This window comes from Oncorhynchus mykiss, chromosome 22, assembly GCF_057628025.1.
Source record: "Oncorhynchus mykiss isolate SJ-2025 chromosome 22, ASM5762802v1, whole genome shotgun sequence".
NCBI classification, from domain to species: Eukaryota; Metazoa; Chordata; class Actinopteri; order Salmoniformes; family Salmonidae; genus Oncorhynchus; species Oncorhynchus mykiss.
In genome coordinates, this window is record NC_143043.1 from 33287292 (window position 1) to 33308856 (window position 21565).

General features: G+C 44.7%; 1 protein-coding gene across 2 annotated transcripts; it reads left to right on the forward strand.

The window, feature by feature from the left end:
• The first annotated feature begins 23 nt into the window (after nt 1-23).
• On the forward strand, nt 24-15147 carry LOC110501693 (uncharacterized). 2 transcript variants are annotated; one of them, XM_021579430.3, is made up of 13 exons: nt 24-193; nt 1069-1214; nt 1366-1447; nt 1535-1670; nt 1776-1978; nt 2098-2234; nt 7127-7268; nt 7371-7652; nt 7907-9118; nt 9228-9994; nt 10197-10604; nt 12976-13925; nt 14396-15147. In XM_021579430.3, the coding sequence occupies exons 1-13, from the start codon at nt 71-73 to the stop codon at nt 14398-14400; spliced, it is 4593 nt and encodes a 1530-aa protein (XP_021435105.2). In that variant the 5' UTR covers nt 24-70; the 3' UTR covers nt 14401-15147. The 2 variants fall into 2 exon arrangements, with proteins under 2 accessions (XP_021435105.2, XP_090072014.1); XM_090215888.1 differs by lacking the exon at nt 14396-15147 and having other exon boundaries at nt 12976-13933.
• Nucleotides 15148-21565: the final 6418 nt, after the last annotated feature.

Below are 21565 nucleotides of genomic sequence, written 5' to 3' on the forward strand. Positions count from 1 at the left end.
ATGAGTTGTTGTAGTAAATCAATCTACCCGCTAGTTGGCTCTTTGATAGGCGCAAGGTGAACAAGCCAGTATGGCGGAGGAGGAAAGTGATTTGGAAACAGACAGACTAGAATTGAAACTGGAGACTTTGTACATATACTCTAACGACAACTGTTCAGTACAAAGCAAAGAATATTGCTCCGAGTTTTGTAAGGTAAGCTAAACCAAGGCAATTTCTGGTTTTATCTGGGAGAGAGGCAAGGAGTAGTGTGCTTCCGCCAAGCTAACGTTAGCTAGCTAGTTAGCCAGTTGCTCATCAGTACAAAGCAAGGTAAAGTAGCCCAGCTAACTAACGTCAGTAGCTAAAGTAATTATCTAACTTAATAGCTAAAAGATACATATACTAGCTAGCATTAATAACAAATTCAGTCAACCCACGCCGGCCTAGAGTTACTATTTTATTTAGCTAACTTAACTAGCTAACTTTAGCTTGCTAACGTTCCTATTTCAATGTGAAGTTGCAAGCTACTATAGTTAACTAGAATTACTAGCTAGCATGCAAATGCAAAACTGTTTGCCTATTAGTGTGAAGTAACCTTAGTCCACCGATTGTGTATACTAGATAACAAACTGGAATAAATTATAACAGGCTCTAAACGTTTTTCCTCGCTAGCATGCTAAACCAGTGTTTACATTTAGCCAGTTGGCTAATGATAGGCTAGCTAGTGAAGCTGTCGCATTGAATATAATAACGTATACTTGTTTGCAAAGAGAGCTAACTAGTTAGCAAGTTGTGTTTCGCACTCAGGAGGACCGGTTGAAATCTGCAACTATCTAATTAGCGACAAGCAATGAACCCCAATTCCAGTTAGCTACCATATAACGTTCCACGACACTTCACCGAAGCGTTCCTGTGACATTTGGCTTCAAATTCAGATAGCTAGCCAGCAGCCACACAGGTCTGCGCCGATCTCTACAATGCCGCACTGGGAAAAAGGTTGATCATATCAGTATTCAGGAACCACATCAAATAATCTGGACAGGAATTTGTACCTGAATCACACCCCCTGTATCTGTCTCCCTGTCTAGCTGGTGGAGGAGCATACAGAGAGATGGCAGGTGCCGCTGCCCCAGCTGAAGGTGCTGCGGACAGCTCTTACCTGCTTCACCAGAGCCACTGCTGCCTACCCCGATGACTGTCAGCATGTCAGTTACGCTCTCAGCAGTCTGGCCTTGTAAGCACTTATTAATATGGTTCTTACACTTTTATGCAGACTCAAACTGTGCTGTGTTGACTTGGATATGTATTTTCTACATTGTACAATCCTTCATGACTCGTCTCTAAAGTCGAGCAGAACTGGCCCAATGCATATGTCACGTTTTCAGGAGCTTCTTTGAGCTGATGCTGTTCTTCGGTAAAGAGGAGTGCCAGGAGGCCCCCTTGAAGGACATACTAGCCTCTTTTCAGGTGAGGCCAACTGTGATGTAGCATATTTGTTCATACAGAGTGAAACCATGCTGATCATGTGGTGTGTTAACATCTCCTCCTCTGTAGGCCTGCCACCGCCGCCTGCTGAGACACAGGAACGTCTACCTGCTACAAGTGAGGCAGGTGATCAAAGATGGCGGCCCCTGGGAGAGACCCACTCTGCAGGCCATCCTGAAAGACACAGTCCTCACACAGACAGAAGGTACCTTCACTACTTTTTTTTAGCTTGTTAGTTCTCTATGCATTTCTTATTCTCTCTCGTCTCCTCACTCTCTGCTCTCACTTTCCCTCGCTCTCCCCGGTACAGTGGAGAAGTATCTGAGCTCGGAGAAGCCAGTGTTCTTTGAGCTGCGTGTGCGATACCTGCAGGCCTGTGAGCGCGTGCAGGAGGCCATGGCCCTGGCTAAGAGTTGTCTGGAGCACCCAGAGGTGGGGAGGCACCTGTTCTTCCACCAGGCCTACCTCACCTGCCTGTACAAGGCCTCACTGCATGAACACCTGCTCAAGGAGGTACAGTCACTACCTAGAACTACCTTTCACTCGGTATCTTCAGACAGACTCTAATCAGAGTGGACTGAAAGACAATAAACATAATCGGAGAGGATTCATGGTTGTGTTTCCTCCCTCAGGTGGCTGAGATAGATGGCAGAGACGCAGTAGAGATAATCTGTAACGCAGAGAGCCAGGAGAAAGAAGAGCTGCTGCTCTCTCTTTGCAAAGCCTTCCTCAGTCAACAGCTCAACAACGGAGACATGTACTACATCTGGTCAGTAACACTGTGATATATATGTACTACATCTGGTCAGTAACACTGTGATATATATGTACTACATCTGGTCAGTAACACTGTGATATACAGTGCCTTGCGAAAGTATTCGGCCCCCTTGAACTTTGCGACCTTTTGCCACATTTCAGGCTTCAAACATAAAGATATAAAATTATATTTTTTTGTGAAGAATCAACAACAAGTGGGACACAATCATGAAGTGGAACGACATTTATTGGATATTTCAAACTTTTTTAACAAATCAAAAACTGAAAAATTGGGCGTGCAAAATTATCCAGCCCCTTTACTTTCAGTGCAGCAAACTCTCTCCAGAAGTTCAGTGAGGATCTCTGAATGATCCAATGTTGACCTAAATGACTAATGATGATAAATACAATCCACCTGTGTGTAATCAAGTCTCCGTATAAATGCACCTGCACTGTGATAGTCTCAGAGGTCCGTTAAAAGCGCAGAGAGCATCATGAAGAACAAGGAACACACCAGGCAGGTCCGAGATACTGTTGTGAAGAAGTTTAAAGCCGGATTTGGATACAAAAAGATTTCCCAAGCTTTAAACATCCCAAGGAGCACTGTGCAAGCGATAATATTGAAATGGAAGGAGTATCAGACCACTGCAAATCTACCAAGACCTGGCCGTCCCTCTAAACTTTCAGCTCATACAAGGAGAAGACTGATCAGAGATGCAGCCAAGAGGCCCATGATCACTCTGGATGAACTGCAGAGATCTACAGCTGAGGTGGGAGACTCTGTCCATAGGACAACAATCAGTCGTATATTGCACAAATCTGGCCTTTATGGAAGAGTGGCAAGAAGAAAGCCATTTCTTAAAGATATCCATAAAAAGTGTTGTTTAAAGTTTGCCACAAGCCACCTGGGAGACACACCAAACATGTGGAAGAAGGTGCTCTGGTCAGATGAAACCAAAATTGAACTTTTTGGCAACAATGCAAAACTTTAAGTTTGGCGTAAAAGCAACACAGCTCATCACCCTGAACACACCATCCCCACTGTCAAACATGGTGGTGGCAGCATCATGGTTTGGGCCTGCTTTTCTTCAGCAGGGACAGTGAAGATGGTTAAAATTGATGGGAAGATGGATGGAGCCAAATACAGGACCATTCTGGAAGAAAACCTGATGTAGTCTGCAAAAGACCTGAGACTGGGACGGAGATTTGTCTTCCAACAAGACAATGGTCCAAAACATAAAGCAAAATCTACAATGGAATGGTTCAAAAATGAACATATCCAGGTGTTAGAATGGCCAAGTCAAAGTCCAGACCTGAATCCAATCGAGAATCTGTGGAAAGAACTGAAAACTGCTGTTCACAAATGCTCTCCATCCAACCTCACATGAGCTCGAGCTGTTTTGCAAGGAGGAATGGGAAAAAATGTCAGTCTCTCGATGTGCAAAACTGATAGAGACATACCCCAAGCGACTTACAGCTGTAATCGCAGCAAAAGGTGGCGCTACAAAGTATTAACTTAAGGGGGCTGAATAATTTTGCACGCCCAATTTTTCAGTTTTTGATTTGTTAAAAAAGTTTGAAATATCCAATAAATGTCGTTCCACTTCATGATTGTGTCCCACTTGTTGTTGATTCTTCACAAAAAAATATAATTTTATATCTTTATGTTTGAAGCCTGAAATGTGGCAAAAGGTCGCAAAGTTCAAGGGGGCCGAATACTTTCGCAAGGCACTGTATATGTACTACATCTGGTCAGTAACACTGTGATATATATATGTACTACATCTGGTCATTAACACCGTGTACTACATCTGGTCATTAACACCGTGTACTACATCTGGTCATTAACACCATGTACTACATCTGGTCATTAACACCATGTACTACATCTGGTCATTAACACTGTGATATATATACATACATACATACATACATACATACATACTGCTCAAAAAAATATAGGGAACACTTAAACAACACAATGTAACTCCAAGTCAATCACACTTCTGTGAAATCAAACTGTCTACTTAGGAAGCAACACTGATTGACAATAAATTTCACATGCTGTTGTGCAAATGGAATAGACAACAGGTGGAAATTATAGGCAATTAGCAAGACACCCGCAATAAAGGAGTGGTTCTGCAGGTGATAACCACAGACCACTTCTCAGTTCCTATGCTTCCTGGCTGATTTTTTTGGTCACTTTTGAATGCTGGCGGTGCTTTCACTCTAGTGGTAGCATGAGACGGAGTCTACAACCCACACAAGTGGCTCAGGTAGTGCAGCTCATCCAGGATGGCACATCAATGCGAGCTGTGGCAAGAAGGTTTGCTGTGTCTGTCAGCGTAGTGTCCAGAGCATGGAGGCGCTACCAGGAGACAGGCCAGTACATCAGGAGATGTGGAGGAGGCCGTAGGAGGGCAACAACCCAGCAGCAGGACCGCTACCTCCGCCTTTGTGACAAAATGACCTCCAGCAGGCCACAAATGTGCGTGTCTGCTCAAACGGGCAGAAACAGACTCCATGAGGGTGGTATGAGGGCCCGACGTCCCCAGGTGGGGGTTGTGCTAACAGCCCAACACCGTGCAGGACGTTTGGCATTTGCCAGAGAACACCAAGATTGGCAAATTCGCCACTGGTGCCCTGTGCTCTTCACAGATGAAAGCAGGTTCACACTGAGCACACGTGACAGTCTGGAGACGCTGTGGAGAACGTTCTGCTGCCTGCAACATCCTCCAGCATGACCGATTTGGCGGTGGGTCAGTCATGGTGTGGGGTGGCATTTCTTTGGGGGGCCGCACAGCCCTCCATGTGCTCGCCAGAGGTAGCCTGACTGCCATTAGATACCGAGATGAGATCCTAAGACCCCTTGTGAGACCATATGCTGGTGCGGTTGGCCCTGGGTTCCTCCTAATGCAAGACAATGCTAGACCTCATGTGGCTGGAGTGTGTCAGCAGTTCCTGCAAGAGGAAGGCATTGATGCTATGGACTGGCCCGTCCGTTCCCCAGACCTGAATCCAATTGAGCACATCTGGGACATCATGTCTCGCTCCATCCACCAACGCCAAGTTGCACCACAGACTGTCCAGGAGTTGGCGGATGCTTTAGTCCAGGTCTGGGAGGAGATCCCTCAGGAGACCATCCGCCACCTCATCAGGAGCATGCCCAGGCGTTGTAGGGAGGTCATACAGGCACGTGGAGGCCACACACACTGCTGAGCCTCATTTTGACTTGTTTTAAGGACATTACATCAACGTTGGATCAGCCTGTAGTGTGGTTTTCCACTTTAATTGAGAGTGTGACTCCAAATCCAGACCTCCATGGGTTGATAAATTTGATTTCCATTGATAATTTGTGTGATTTTGTTGTCTGGTCATTAACACTGTGATATAAATACTACATGAAAGACATCTGGTCATTAACACTGATATACAGTGGGGAGAACAAGTATTTGATACACTGCCAATTTTGCAGGTTTTCCTATTTACAAAGCATGTAGAGGTCTGTATTTTTTATCATAGGTACACTTCAACTGTGAGAGACGGAATCTAAAACAAACATCCAGAAAATCACGTATGATTTTTAAGTAGTTATTTTGCATTTTATTGCATGACATAAGTATTTGATACATCAAAAAAGCACTTTGAGATGCTTCTTACGGAGCCACTCCTTAGTTGCCCTGGCTGTGTGTTTTGGGTCGTTGTCATGCTGGAAGACCCAGCCACGACCCATCTTCAATGCTCTTACTGGGGGAAGGAGGTTGTTGGCTCGCGATACATGGCCCGATCCATCCTCCCCTCAATACGGTGCAGTCGTCCTGTCCCCTTTGCAGAAAAGCATCCCCAAAGAATGATGATTCCACCTCCATGCTTCACGGTTTGGATGGTGTTCTTGGGGTTGTACTCATCCGTCTTCTTCCTCCAAACATGACGAGTTGAGTTTTTACCAAAAAGTTATATTTTGGTTTCATCTGACCATATGACATTCTCCCAATCTTCTTCTGGATCACCCAAATGCTCTCTAGCAAACTTCAGACGGGCCTGGACATGTACTGGCTTAAGCAGGGGGATACGTCTGGCACTGCAGGATTTGAGTCCCTGGTGGCGTAGTGTGTTACTGATTGTAGGCTTTGTTACTTTGGTCCCAGCTCTCTGCAGGTCATTCACTAGGTTCCCCCGTGTGGTTCTGGGATTTTTGCTCACCGTTCTTGTGGTCATTTTGACCCCACGAGGTGAGATCTTGCGTGGAGCCCCAGATCTAGGGAGATTATCAGTGGTCTTGTATGTCTTCCATTTCCTAATAATTGCTCCCACTGTTGATTTCTTCAAACCAAGCTGCTTACCTATTGCAGATTCAGTCTTCCCAGCCTGGTGCAGCTCTACAATTTTGTTTCTGGTGTCCTTTGACAGCTCTTTGGTCTTGGCCATAGTGGAGTTTGGAGTGTGACTGTTTGAGGTTGTGGACAGGTGTCTTTTATACTGATAACAAGTTCAAACAGGTGCCATTAATACAGGTAACGAGTGGAGGACAGAGGAGCCTCTTAAAGAAGTTGTTACAGGTCTGTGAGAGCCAGAAATCTTGCTTGTTTGTAGGGGACCAAATACTTACTTTTCACCATCATTTGCAAATAAATTCATTATTTTTTTCTCATTTCGTCTGTCATAGTTGAAGTGTACCTATGATGAAAATTACAGGCCTCTCTCCTTTTTAAGTGGGAGAACTTGCACAATTGGTGGCTGACTAAATACTTTTTTGCCCCACTGTATGTTACATCTGGTCATTAACACTGTGATATATATATATATATATACTACATGTGCTAAATCTGGTCAGAGCTCACCACTTTAAACAGGGATCCATGATGACACAGTATTGTAACATAATATAATGTTGCGTTGATACAGGGATCTGGTGTTCCTGTGGAGCAGACTGCACCTCAGGGCCCATCCCACTAAGCAGGGCTTCCTGTCTGAGTGTCACCAGCTGATGCTCTCCGCCATCAACGCCAGAGCCATCTTCCCCTTCATCAAAGTCATCACAGCAGAGGTGGGTGTATAGCCAACCACCATCAAGTTTACCTTGATTTAGAAACTTTGTTCTGTCATTTACACAATTCAATGTAACACATTGTTCTAATTTCTTTGCCAGATGGGTAGTGAGGGAGTGCCGCTATGTGTGGAGCTGTGTACTGCAGCATTGCAGACAGACCTCCAGTCTGACCCTGTGACTCGCAGCCTGTTGTGTAAGACCATCGCCTTCCTGCTCCCCCGCGACCTGGAGGTGTGCCGCCTCTGTGCCCTGCTGGTGTTCTGTCTGGAGCGCAGTGTGGAGGCCTACAAGACCGTGTATCTGCTCTACACACATCCAGACGAGGAGCCACACCCCCTCCACACTCCTGTCAAAACCAACATACGCTTCTATATCTTACAGGTCAGAGGCGCACCGGGTAGCTCGGAAATATGATGCCAAAGAATTTTGCTCAATTGCTAAATACGGCATCTAGAAAATACAGTAGATTATTGAAACATATACTCTGTCATAAAAAATACTTTTCTCTCTTGTCGAAATGACATAACGATAGACTGTTGTCCTGTATTTTGACTTGGCTTTGAATTTCCTCATTGAGGATGCATCTATTAATAATGTTATGTCTGTAACTGAAACTGTGCCTATCCCTGGTCCAGGTGCTGAAGGAAGGGCTGTTCTTCGACCCAGAGTTCTGGAACCTCCTGACCCTGAGAACCCACTGTTTGGAGCTTATGACTGACAAAGCCATGAGGGAGGCTCTCAATGAGGTGAAGGAGGAAGAGGATTTGGAGCAGGTAGAGGAGGAGTGGATACCAAGTTACTGGATGGAGGAGGAGACATGCAGGATACACACAGACACCTCCCACCTCCAACCACACACTAACACAGCACTGGAGAACTCTGAGACTGCAGGGCAGGAGCATGAGGAGGGAGAGTATGGGGATCCTCCTGAGTCACAGACAGATGACTTCCTAGTGAGGAGGAAGAGAAGGTGTAGGTCTGATGTTGACTATGCTGATGACCCAGACATTAAGTACTCCCTCAGACACAATCCCAGTTCTGGAAGCTCCACCAAGCTACCGGCCAATCGGCAGAGGGAATACCTGGCCAGACACGTGAAGAACAAGATCATGAAGAGACGCGGCAGGAAACCAAGATGGCTGCTCCTGGAGATGACCAGACAGACAGAGAATGTGTCCCCGGGGAGAAAAAGGGCGAGAGGGAAGGGAAGGGAGGGTAAAAGAGAGAAATGGGAAAGAGGAGAATGTAAGAGTGAGAGATGGGAGAGGGGAAAGGGGAGAAGAAAGCGAGGCGAAGGGGATGAGGGTAAAAAAGCGAGGAGGCAGGGAAGGGAAGGTAAGAGACCTTACCCCAGGACTATACGTGGCATGGAGCTGTCCTTCCCTGAAAATGAAGTGCCTGTGGATCAGGAGGTGGTACAGAATTGTGTAGAACCCAGTAATAGTGTTGCACTGCAGCACAGTGACGCAGAGAACTATGTCAACATGGGACTGCCTAATGGCCTACATGGTGAGAGACCGTTTGAGTATGAACCAGAGACAGAAATAGAGCTTTCAGAAGTAGAGCCTTCAGACATAAATCCTTTAGACTTAAAACCTTCAGTAGTAGAGCTTTCTGTTGTAGAGCCTTCTGTTGCTGAGCCTTCAGAAGTGAAGGTTTTCGAAGGTCCCAGTGAGCAGACCGACCCAGAGCTGGACGGCCCAGCTTTGGACATGGAGGAGTGTCCACTAACACTGTTCCACATCTATGCCAAATCCTCTAAAGGGACAGATGCTAAGGAATTACAACCTTTGACGGAAGGTAGTGATGTCACAGCGTTGGAGGCGGGACCGGACTCAAACACTCAGGTTAGTGTTATCTGAGGCAATGTTGTTTTGAGAAATTAATAATTGATGATAATCTATTGCAACTGTCCTATGAATATCACCTGTTAACAGCTTGTTTCTCCAACTCCAGGGTGAAGACACAAAGCCAGGCAAGGCTCCTGTCCGCTCCAAACACCTGCGCTTCCACTGCAACCACTGCCAAAAGCTCTTCAAGGGAGGCAACGTGGTGAGACACACCCTGGCCCACCTGAAGCTGAGGAAGACCAGGCTCAGCTGCGTCTTCTGTGGCAAACACTTCCAACGGTACAACCGTGCCAAGGAACACGTTCTAGAGCACGTAGAGGAACTGAGAACCACCACGCTCAATAGTAAGATCAAACCTGCTGTCAATGGAGATGCAAAACTGTCGGAGAACGTTAATCAAGCTTCGGAGAACGAGACTAAGCCCACTGAGAATGTGACAGAGCCCCCTGCTCCGATGGATCAGCCTCCCAAACCCAAACGTGTTAAAGCCAAGCCAGTGGTCAGCAAGCAGAGTAGAATCATTCAGAACCTGAGAAACCTGATCAGAAAGACCCAGAAGTGGAAAACGAACACGGACAACCAGGTGTCAGTGGAAGTGAAGGATGAACAGGTGACTGTGAAGGATAAGGTGGTGATTGTGAAAGAGGTGGTGCCTGGGGAGGAGACTGAGGGAGGAGAGAAGAATGAGTGTGAAGGAGAAGAGGAGGGGAAGCAGAAGCAGTACCACCTGTGTCCTGCGGAGGGCTGTGACAGCATCTTTATGAAGATAGGCCCATCGCTGCTGAGACACGCAGTCAACTACCACATGGAGGACGCAGCTGTCCTGGAGAAGACCTTCCAGTGGGGGAAGGGGAAGTGCCAGATCTGCCAGAGGTAAGAAGGGTCTTTCCCCACAGATTATTTTCCAGGTCAGGTGCGAAGGCACTCTGAACAACATGTAGGCCCCACCTAGACCAAAATTGTTAATTGGAACCAATAATAACTCTAAGGTGGGCTGCAACTGATCTCGGTGGGGGCGGGGGTTCTTACCATACAATGGTGTAATTTTGTCTCCATATTTTTTGTTGTGCCCCAGGCACCTGCTGGTGTTCGAGCACTACAGAGACCACATGAAGCTCCATGATGCTCCTCTGAAACAGGCGTGCCTCCACATGAGCTGTGGCCAGTGCTTCAAGACCTCCCAGGAGCTCAAAGACCACATGGACACCCACCGGCCACTCCGCGCCCCCTGTGGGTACTCCGGCTGTAGGGAAATCTTCTTTACCCTCCCCTCTCTCCACGGCCACGAGTGGAGACACTACACCCAGCCCCAGTCTAAAGATGAGCTGGAGCAGGGCGCTACCAAAGAGCTGAGCCCTAAGGGCGAGGCCTCCTGGAAACAGAGGGTGAAGAGCCATAATGTGACAGTGCACGGGTGGAAGGAAACGCCTATTCCCAAATCCAGGCGCTCTGATCCTCACATGAAGTGCATTTACTGTAACAGGTAAAAGAGTGAGACTCTCTACACTACTGTCAAATTATTTTTATCACAGCAACATTTCAACCATGAGGTCTTCATCATGCTAGGCCTGAGACACGACTTGCAGAAGCTAGTGAGAACACCCCATTTTTACTGCTCTCCAGTATTAGGCTTCATCTGTGTCCTGGGAACTAGCCCATAGATGGTTTAGCCGGTAAATTAAATAACCCCCTATGGTCGATGTCCGTGCCCCTGCGGAAATCTAATTAGCATAATATCAAAATCCCCAGATTTCTGCGTCTCAAGCCACCGCAACCTCCTATATAACACTTCTGCATCTGTGGAGGAAGGTGATAGGGCTAGTGCTGTGTTTGTCAGACCATGAGACAACCCGAAAATAGGTCTTCTCACAAAATTATCTGTAGCGTCTGAACGGTTTGGCCTACAAACTATAATGACCCCTCTATGATGAGACTCTCACTAAGGTGTTCTCCGTTTTGCTTTACGACCCCCACAAGCGTCTTGGGACTCGTCTGAAGTCGGTACAGCCATTCTGCCAACTTCTGTCTGTAGCGTCCGAACAGTTTGGGCTACACACTAATACGACCCCTCTGTGTAAAGGTGAGACGAACACGTACAGTACCAGTCAAAAGTTTGGACACACCAGTTTTTCTTAATTGTTTACTATTTTCTACATTGTAGAATAATAGTGACGACATCGAAACTATGAAATAACACATGGAATCATGTAGTACCCAAAAAAAGTAGCCACCCTTTGCCTTGATGACAGCTTTGCACACTCTTGGCATTCTCTTAACCAGCTTCATGAGGTAGTCACCTGGAATGCATTTCAATTAACAGATGTGCCTTGTTAAAAGTTCATTTGTGGAATTTCTTTCCTCAATGCGTTTGAGCCAATCAGTTGTCTTGTGACAAGGAATGGGTGGTATACAGAAGATAGCCAGCCCTATTTCGTAAAAGATCAAGTCCATATTATGGCAAGAACAGCTAAAATAAGCAAAGCAAAACGACAATTCATGAAACTGGCTCTCGTGAGGACCACCGCAGGAAAGGAATACCCAGAGTTACCTCTGCTACAGAGGAGAAGACCTATTTTCACTCTTTTACCTGAGATTGCAGTCCAAATAAATGCTTCGCAGAGTTCAAGTAACAGATCTCGACATCAACTGTTTAGAGGCGACTGTACGAATTAGGCCTTCATGGTTGAATTGCTGCAAAGAAACCGCAACAATAAGAAGATACTTGCTTGCGCCAAGAAACACAAGCAGTGGAAATCTGTCCTTTGGTCTGGAGTCCAAATTAGAGATTTTTAGTTCCAACCTCCATGTCTTTGAGACACAGTGTAGGTGAACGGATGATCTCTGCATGTGTGGTTCCCACTGTGAAGCATGGAGGAGGTGGGGGTATTTAACCAGGCAAGTCCGTTAAGAACAAATTCTTATTTACAATGACTGCCAAACCCTAAACAGGACAATGCTGGGCCAATTGTGCGGCGCCATATGGGACTCCCAATGACAGCCGGATGTGATAGAGCCCGGGATCGAACCAGGGTCTGTAGTGACACCTCTAGCACTGAGATGCAGTGCCTTAGACCGCTGCGCCACTCGGGAGCTTCAAGGAGAGTGATGGAGTGCTGCATCAGATGACCTGGGCTTCTCAATCACCTGACCTCAAGCCAATTGAGATGAGTTGGACTGCAGAGTGAAGGAAAAGCAGCCAACAAGTGATCAGCATTCGTGGGAACTCCTTCAAGAATGTTGGCTAAGCATTCCTCATGAAGCTGGTTGAGAGCATGCCAAGAGTGTGCAAAGGGTGGCTACTTTGAAGAATAACAAAATATTTGATTCCATATGTGTTATTTCATAGTTTTAATGTCTTCACTATTAATCTACAATGTAGAAAACAGTCAAAATAAATAGAACCTTGAATGAGTAGGTGTGTCCAAACTTTTGACTGGTACTGTACATGTCGGTTGTTTTGATCTCGGACACCCACAGGCCTCACAAGACTCATCTGAAGGTCCCCCGATACCAGTCAAATTTGTTTAGATTTTTTTTGTTTGGGGTGGGGGGGAACGACTGTTGTTCCATGTAGTGCATCTGTTATTCAATGCGTTTGTATGGGATAATAGCAGTATAACCAAAAACATTTGCATAAAATAATGAAAAAACATTATTGTGGGGATACTTCAAGGAGTCTTACAATTCTAAATCAGATAGCAAAATTATCCTTGGTTTGACCTACTTTAAACAATTACATATAGCCAAGTAGTACCCACCCCACCCCCTGCTCAGTTTAGACAGAGCTTAGAGTCTTATGGGTTAAGGCCTGGTGAAAATGTTGTTGCTTATGTCCATATCTTTTTTTGTTCCAGGTACCTGTGGAACTACCAGCACTTCCTAGACCACATGAAGATCCATGATGATCCTCTAAAACAGGTGTGTCTCCATCAGAACTGTGGCCAACGCTTTTCCAGAACCCACCTGCTCTGGGAGCACATGGAGACCCACCGGCCTCTCCAGGCCCTCTGTGGGTACTCCGGCTGTAGGCTGATCTTCTCACGCCTCCCCTCTCTCCATGACCACGAGTGGAGGCACTACACTCAGGGCCAGCCTAAAGATGAGCCGACAGAGGAGCAGAGCGCTACCAAAGAGGGGCAGACTCTGGAATCAAACCTCAACAGTAAAAACAATGACGGCCCTGTGGCGACTCCAGGCACTGGTGCTGTCACCAGACCTCCCAGTGACTGCACACACAAACTAATCAACGGCCATGATGGAGAGGACCAGAAAGACCAAGCACCTGAGACATATGTCCCTGCCACCAATACCACCTTCCCCACACAACCCCATCCCAGTCTCGTCCAAAACCTCACTGAGTCAACGACCATGAGGGATGTGGACAATATCGTCACTTTGGCTCAGGTGATGCCTTGCGGAGGGGAACCAGTTATTGCGGAACATAAGACCTTCAAACCAGAGGATCCTTCCTACTTACCCCTGGCCAAAGCCCCCCTCATCCGCCCGCCCCCCTCTACATACCTGACCGAGGCAGCCCTCAGCATGCGCAAGCGCAGGAAACCCAACGAGGTCACTTCCTGTGGGGCTGGCAAGAAGAATAAGGCTACAGTAAAGAGGCACGTGGTGGGGAGGAAGAATGCGTTGCAGGAGGTGGTGGCTGAGAAGGAGGTAGAGGATGATGGCCCCCCTCAAAGACAGCGCTGCTCCAAGTGTTTCTCCTCTTTCCCTAGTCCAGAGGAACTGAAGAGACACCTCTCCCAAAACACCTGCTCCTCCCTCTTCAACTTTGACTCTGATGATGACAGTAAGTAGCACACATCTTATTCACAGAATTTGTGGAGAAATAAAAAAATATATATATTTTTTTGTTGGTATGTTAAAGCTTTACTCAGAAATGAAGGGAATTAGGTGGAGGGAAATTAAAGAAATTAGGTGGAGGGAAATGAAGGGAATTAGGTGGGGAGACGGGCAAGTGGAGAAAGTGAAGGGTGGATGCAGGGATTGAACCCTGGTCTCCGGTATGAGCTTGAACATGTGTTGCATGTGCCAGGGAGTGTTACCACTGCATCACAGTTTTGCACATGAAATCTAAATTCTTACAACAGAATATCGAAAGGGAGAGTTTTGAAACGGCATCAACTTGGTCAACAAACATTTCCGCTTATTTGTAGCAGCTGCTTATATAAATATAATTTGCATAGTGATGCGACACATTTAGTTTGTAAAGCAACTATTTGTTTATGCAAATATTTATTTAAATATTTTCCTTTCCAGGTTAGTGGTAAAGAGGAATGGGAGTGAAATGATGTTCAGAAAAATGTTTTGTTGGTGTTCGAGCACTACAGAGACCACACGACACTCCAGGATGCTCCTCTCAGAAAACAGGTGGAGACTTGTCTATCTGTACTCTCTGAACTGGGCCTAACACAGGCACTGTTAGCACCCAGTCGGCTCTGAGAGCTGTAGGGCCAGTGTCATGGCACACTATAATACTGGTCACTAAAAATACAACACAACTCTGGAGTAAGTGTTATTACCACAATACACTGTACATAGGTCTAGACCGAACAGTATTGCATTTCAGTCATTGACACGACTTTGTTTCAACAAGTCTTATTTGCTTTAAAATCATAGTATGACGAATCACTCTAGGTTACTAATAGTGTTTCAAAAGTACTTCTAATTATGTTCTGTTTGGCATACATTTTTGTTCAGTGTTTTAAGACTTTTTCTAATGACAAAAGAGATGGTTTCACAATGTATTAGAAATTGGTAATCTATGCATTTGATGAGAAATATTTTGTAAAAGAGCATCAAAATGAATTTGAGAATAAAAATCACTGAAGAACCCATAATGTGATAAACGATGTGCACTTACCTGCATTCGTCGTTTATTTATATGTACGAATGTTGATATATTTATTAGGTTTGTACTTAATGTAAATATCCTTCTCAATTCAACTCTATTTTTCTTAAAGAAAAATGTATGACTTGTTTTCAATAAACAATTTACAGTATGAACCAAAGAAGTGGTTAACTGCTGGTTATTTACTAACAAGTTAATACTATCTGGGTCAATAAGGGAGAGAATAACAAACAGTGAACTATAAGAAATTACTTATTTCAGATTACAAATTGCATAATTTATCTTAAAATGATTGCTTTAGTTGTTGGTCATAGTTCGATCCAAGCAAAAGCCATGACAGTGTTGATCTCTACAGGTTTGCATCATATATTTTTTTTTGACAAGTGCAAAGGCCGATGAGTTGAGTTTAGGGAAGTGGAGTAGTGAGAGTAGACTGAGCTCTCCTTTTAGGGATTGCTCCAGAGGTCAAGCTCATTGCAGATACATGAAACACCACTAAAGCAGTGTCCATTACTGCTCCTGGAGCTACTGTAATCAAGGTCTTGTTAAGAAGCTCCAACAGATATGGCAGGGCTAGAACAAAAGCTAGTAGTATGGAGTACTAGTAGCTGTGCCCTGTGGTTAGGAGTAGTTGGAATAGGAGAGCTAGCTATAGATGTGGCCAGGGTCAGAAATTCTCTCTCAGGGTTAGAAACAAATTGGCTAGAGAACAGGGTGCTATCATACCCTAACTACAGGCTTCATGATCAGAGCATACAGTAATACATGCATCAAACAAACTAACACATTCCAGTCATTGTAACATGTATTTCAGTGAGTGAATGAGACACTAAAAGTACTAACGCCTAGTAATAATTATAGACAGTATCTAGGGTTGGCTTTGACCAGTTGAGTTATTCCTCTCACTAAACTAAAGACTGTTTCACTAGAGGTACAGCAAGTCTCTCACAGACAGAAACCCAACAAACAAAGCCAAACATGGGAGATGGAGCAAATGTTTACGCTACATCAGCATTTGACATAAAAATAGTACAGTACTCTCTACAGGTCTGTGTATGGTACAGACAGTACATGTTCAAGTGATATCATGTTCTCCAGATTTTGCTCACACAGGAAGCCCTCCTCCCATTGCATCATTGTGCAGCTGACCAGAGATAAAAACAAGTGCATTGTGTGAAGCAAGGGAGACATACCACTCTGTTGTTGTACCGTGGGAGAGTTCTCGAAACAGATGGGCTTGAAGAGACACTGCTGCTACACAGTACCGAGCTCTTTCTAGAGAGCAGTGTACTGACAGTGATCTGGTACCTGGCTACACAGAAAGCAGCTACATCTGGTGTGCATGAAACCATTTGGGACAAAAGTTTTACTGAACACATCTTTTTATAGATATGGGCCATTTTTTTCTCTTGTTAGAAAAAGTACAATTGTGTCCAGTAAGTGTTCAATTGGATCATAGACACACATTGAATTATTCAAGCCTTCCTATCAGATACAGTATCAAGAAATATATTTATCATCAATACTAACATTTATTTATAATAAATAGGTGCATGCTAAAATGCAACATTAGCACTTTCAAATGGGTGACCCATTAAGATGAAGTAAAACCAGGATAAAGGTATGCAGTGCATTGGGATTCAGACTCACTTTTTCTGTATTTTGTTATGTTTCAGCCTTATTCTAAACCCTCATCAATCTACACATAATACCACATAATGACAAAGCGAAAACAGGTTCTTAGACATTTTTGCAAATGTATTAAAATTAAAAACAGGAATACCTTCTTTACATAAGTATTTAGACCCTTTGCTATGAGACTTGAAATTGAGCTCAGGCGCATCCTGTTTCCATTGATCATTCTTATGATGTTTCTACAGCTTGATTGAAGCCCACCAGTGGTAAATTAATTTGATTGGACATGATTTGACATGGCATGTCAGAGTAAAAACCAAGCCACGAGGTCAAAGAATTAAAATCAAATCAAATTTTATTGGTCACATACATCTAGTGAAATGCTTATGCTTCTAGATCCGACAGTGCAGCAGTATCTAACGGGTAATATGATATCTAACAAATTCCACAACAAAACCTAATATCTAACAATTCCACAACAAAACCTAATACACACAGTCTAGTAAAGGAATGGGATAAGAATATATAAATATACAATTATATGAATGAACAGTGACAGAGCGTCTAAGACGCAATAGATAGTACAGTATATACATATGAGATGTAATGCGAGATATGTAAACATTCTTAAAGTGGCTTCATTAAAGTGTTCCATTTATTAAAGTGGCCAATGATATTAGGTCTGTAGGTAGGCAGCCGTCTCTCTGTGCTAGTGATGGCTGTTTAACATTCTGAAGGCCTTGAGATAGATGTTTTTCAATCTCTTTGTCTCAGCTTTGATGCACCTGTACTGACCTCACCTTCTGGATGGAAACAGGGTGAACAGGCAGTTGCTTGGGTGGTAATTGTCCTTGAATAACTTTTTTGCCTTCCTGTGACATCGGGTGTTGTAGGTGTCCTAGAGGGCAGGTAGTCTGCCCCTGGTGATGCATTGTGCAGACCGCACCAACCTCTGGAGAGCCCTGCGGTTGTGGGCGGTGCAGTTGCCGTACCAGTCGGTGATACATCTGGAAAAGTTTGTGAGGGTTTTCAGTGACAAGCCAAATTGTTTTTGCCTCCTGAGGTTGAAGAGGCTCTGTTGCGCCTTCTTCACCACACTGTCTGTGTGTGTGGACCATTTTAGTTTGTTGTTGATATGTTCACAGAGGAACTTAAAACTTTCCACCTTCTCCACTGTTGTCCCGTCAATGTGGATAAGGGGCTGTTGCCTGAAGTCCACGATCATCTATTTTGTTTTGCTGACATTGAGTAAGAGGTTATTTTCCTGACACCACACTCGGAGGGCACTCACCTCCTCCCTGTAGGCTGTCTCGTCGTTGTTGGTAATCAATCCTACCACTGTTGTGTCGTCTGCAAACTTGATGATTGAGTTGGAGGCGTGCATGGCCCTGCAGTCGTGGGTGAACAAGGATTACAGGAGGGGGCTGAGAACACACCCTTGTGGGGCTCCAGTGTTGAGGATCAGCGGAGTGGAGATGTTGTTTCCTACCTTCACCACCTGGTCTGCCCATGCTCTGAGGAAGCGGTTAGGGATGCTGTCTGGGCCGGCAGCCTTGCGAGGGTTATATGTTTAAATGTTTTACTCACGTCGGCCATGAAGAAGGGGTGCCCACAGTCTTTGGTAGAAGTTCGCGTCGGTGGCACTGTATTGACCTCAAAGCGGGCAAAAAAGTTGTTTAATTTGTCTGAAAGCAAGACGTTGATGTCTGCGACGGGGCTGTTTTTCTTTTTGTAATCCGTGATTGTCTGTAGATCCTGCCACATACGTCTCATGTTTGAGTCGTGGAATTGCGACTCCACTTTGTCTCTATACTGACACTTCGCTTGTTTGATTGCCTTACGGAGGGAATAACTACACTGTTTGTATTCAACCATATTTCCAGTTGACTTGCCATGATTAAATGTGGTGGTACATGCTTTCAGTTTGCGTGAATGCTGCCATCAATCCACGGTTTCTGGTTAGGGAAGGTTTTAATGGTCACAGTGGGTACAACATCTCCAATACACTTCCTTATAAACTCACTCACCGAGTCAGCGTATACGTCAATGTTGTTATCTGGGGCATATCCCAGTCCATGTGATCGAGGCAATCATGAAGCATGGAATCCAATTGGTCAGACCAGCGTTGGATAGACCTAAGCACGGGCGCTTCCTATTTAAGTTTCATGGTCACGGTCAGATTTGCCAAAAGGAAGGCGGGGGAGGGCCTTGTATTCATTGCGGAAATTAGAGTAGCAATGGTCAAGCGTGTTACTCGCTCATGTACTGCAGTCGATATGCTGATAGAATTTAGGTAGCCTTGTTCTCAAATTAGCTTTGTTAAAATCCCCATCTACAATAAATGCAGCCTCAGGATATGTGGTTTCCAGTTTGCTAAAGTCCAGTGAAGTTCCTTGATGGCCGTCTTGGTATCCACTTGCGGGGGGATATACACGACTGTGACAATAACGGAGGAGAGTTCTCTTGGGAGATAATACGGTCGGCATTTGATTGTGAGGAATTCTAGGTCAGGTGAACAAAAGGACTTGAATTCCTGTGTGTTGTTACAATTACACCATGAGTCGGTAATCATGAAACATACACCCCCTCCCTTCTTCTTACCGGAGAGATGTTTATTCCTGTCGGTGCGATGCACTGAAAATCCTGTTGGCTGTACTGACTCCGACAGCATGTCCCAAGCTAGCCATGTTTCCGTAAAACAGAGTATGTTACAATCCCGGATATCTCTTTGGAAATCAACTCTTGCCCTAATTTTGTTGACTTTGTTAACTAGGGACCGGACATTAGCGAGTAATATACTCGGAAGCTGTGGGTGGTGTGCATGCATCCGAAGCCTCACTAGAAGACCTCTCCGGCACCTTCTCCTCCGGTGGCGCTGACAGAGCTCCAGAGTTCCTCTGTGGAGATGGGAGAAACTTCCAGAAGGTAAACCATATCTGCAGCACTCCACCAATCAAGCCTTCCGCCAGGCGGAAGCCACTCCTCAGTTAAAGGCACATGACAGCCCGCTTGGAGTTTACCAAAAGGCACCTAAAGGACTCTCAGACCATGAGAAACAAGATTCTCTGGTCTGATGAAACCAAGATTGAACTCTTTGGCCCGAATGCCAAGCGTCACGTCTGGAGGAAACCTGGAATCCTCTCTACGATGAAGCATGGTGGTGGCAGCATCATGCTGTAGGGATGTTTTTCAGTGGCAGGGACTGGGGGACTAGTCAGGATCAAGGCAACGCACAGAGAGATTCTTGATGAAAACCTGCGCCAGAGTGCTCAGGACCTCAGACTGGGGCGAAGGTTTACCATCCAACAGGACAACAACCCACAAGCACACAGCCAAGACAACACAGGAGTGGCTTTGGGAAAAGTCTCTGAATGTCCTTGAGTGGCCCAGCCAGAGCCTGGACTTGAACCGATCTAACTTCTCTGGTGTCATGACTTTCCTTCCTGGTTGAGGATCATAGAGACTCCCCCCCTCTCACCCACCAGAGAGGAAGGGGGGAAGTGGGACAGTCTTATGACTTTAACAACCAGTCGTAAACTCTCTCTGGACATGCAGTACTGAACAACGGAATCTGATGTGTGTAGAAGGATTTGGCATTGGAACATTAGTTTTCAAATACAAACGTCTGGAATGGTTGGTTGAGATCCAAACAATAAATCCTGTCAAAAGTTTGTTTTCTGATATCATTAAGGACGGTAACTAACTGTAACTCTGGAAATATACGTCCCAGTTATCAGATTTACATTTAAATGTTGTAAAACTTATATGAATAAATATGAAACTATTTGTGAGAAGATGAAATGTGATTTTAGCTAAGATATTTGTGACCATGCGGGTATAGATATATCAGTGACCACGCGGGTATAGACATTTTGGCAACGTGATGGGAACAGCCCTCCAAGGCGAGTGCTTAAAATGACTCGCCGAGGAATTACCATACCAGACCAGAAAGTGTAGAGCGGTGGCTACATCTTAAAATGGTTTAAAACTACAAGACTGGTATACTTGCAGCGCGAGCTGAATACGCTGAAATGGTTTAAAACTAACAGACCAGAAAACGGTAATACTCAAACTGTCGAGTGAAGAAGATAAAGACTGCATCGGGATCATTCAGTCTGCAGCTTTTTAAGTTCTTTAGTCTAGTAAACTCAACCAAGACCACCGCTTGAGTACCTCTGATGTATGCAGTCTAACGAACACTCGGAGACAAAATAGCCTACTACAACTGAGGACATTGTGACCTCTGGTGAACAACCAGAGACTTAAATCAAACTACTCGCCAAAGACGGACGAGTGGTTTCAACGGAGAGATGACAAAGAAATACCAGTGTAAATATATGTGTTGCATTTCTTTTCGAATGAGCAGTCGTTCATGTGCAAAGTATTCATTTTTCATGAGCATAGCTTCCACATGTATGTACCAGCCCACTCTCTTTGTCTCTCCCGCTCTTTCTCTCCCCACCCCTTTCATTGTGTAACAAGCCATCATATCGGGTTAGTCCACTAGGGATTTTTCCTTGCATTATGTTAGTAATCAATTCAACCTATGCTGTGTGTTTATGTATTTCTGTGTGATTATTTAGTTAGTTAGTAAATAAATAATTAAGCCAATTTGTGCATCGCTGAATCATCATTTAGACTAGGGTTCGTGCACATTTATGAAGTCAACAACTTTCAGAATGAGACTGATATGAGGTAATAATGATTAATGGATGACTGGTATAAAAACGATATATTCTTGAGTTAATTCAGGAAACGGTAACTCATTAAACAAACTTTTTCTGTGGTGTCCCAAGTACTAATGAGTTAATTGTTACATGATAAATGTAATCACATAATAATTAAACATAGTTAATTGATTTGATAAAATAGCTGTCATCACATTTAATGGTAGTCACGTCACAACATTGGAGAGACTTGTTAATAGCTGTGCAGTGACATTC

Bases quoted from the DNA above. Each gene is read 5' to 3' on its own strand.
- LOC110501693 (XM_090215888.1), top strand. From the start codon at position 71: ATGGCGGAGGAGGAAAGTGATTTGGAAACAGACAGACTAGAATTGAAA. The intron at 1,979-2,097 runs GTACAGTCACTA...TTCCTCCCTCAG, and splicing joins ATGAACACCTGCTCAAGGAG to GTGGCTGAGATAGATGGCAG. The intron at 10,605-12,975 runs GTAAAAGAGTGA...TTTTTGTTCCAG, and splicing joins AAGTGCATTTACTGTAACAG to GTACCTGTGGAACTACCAGC.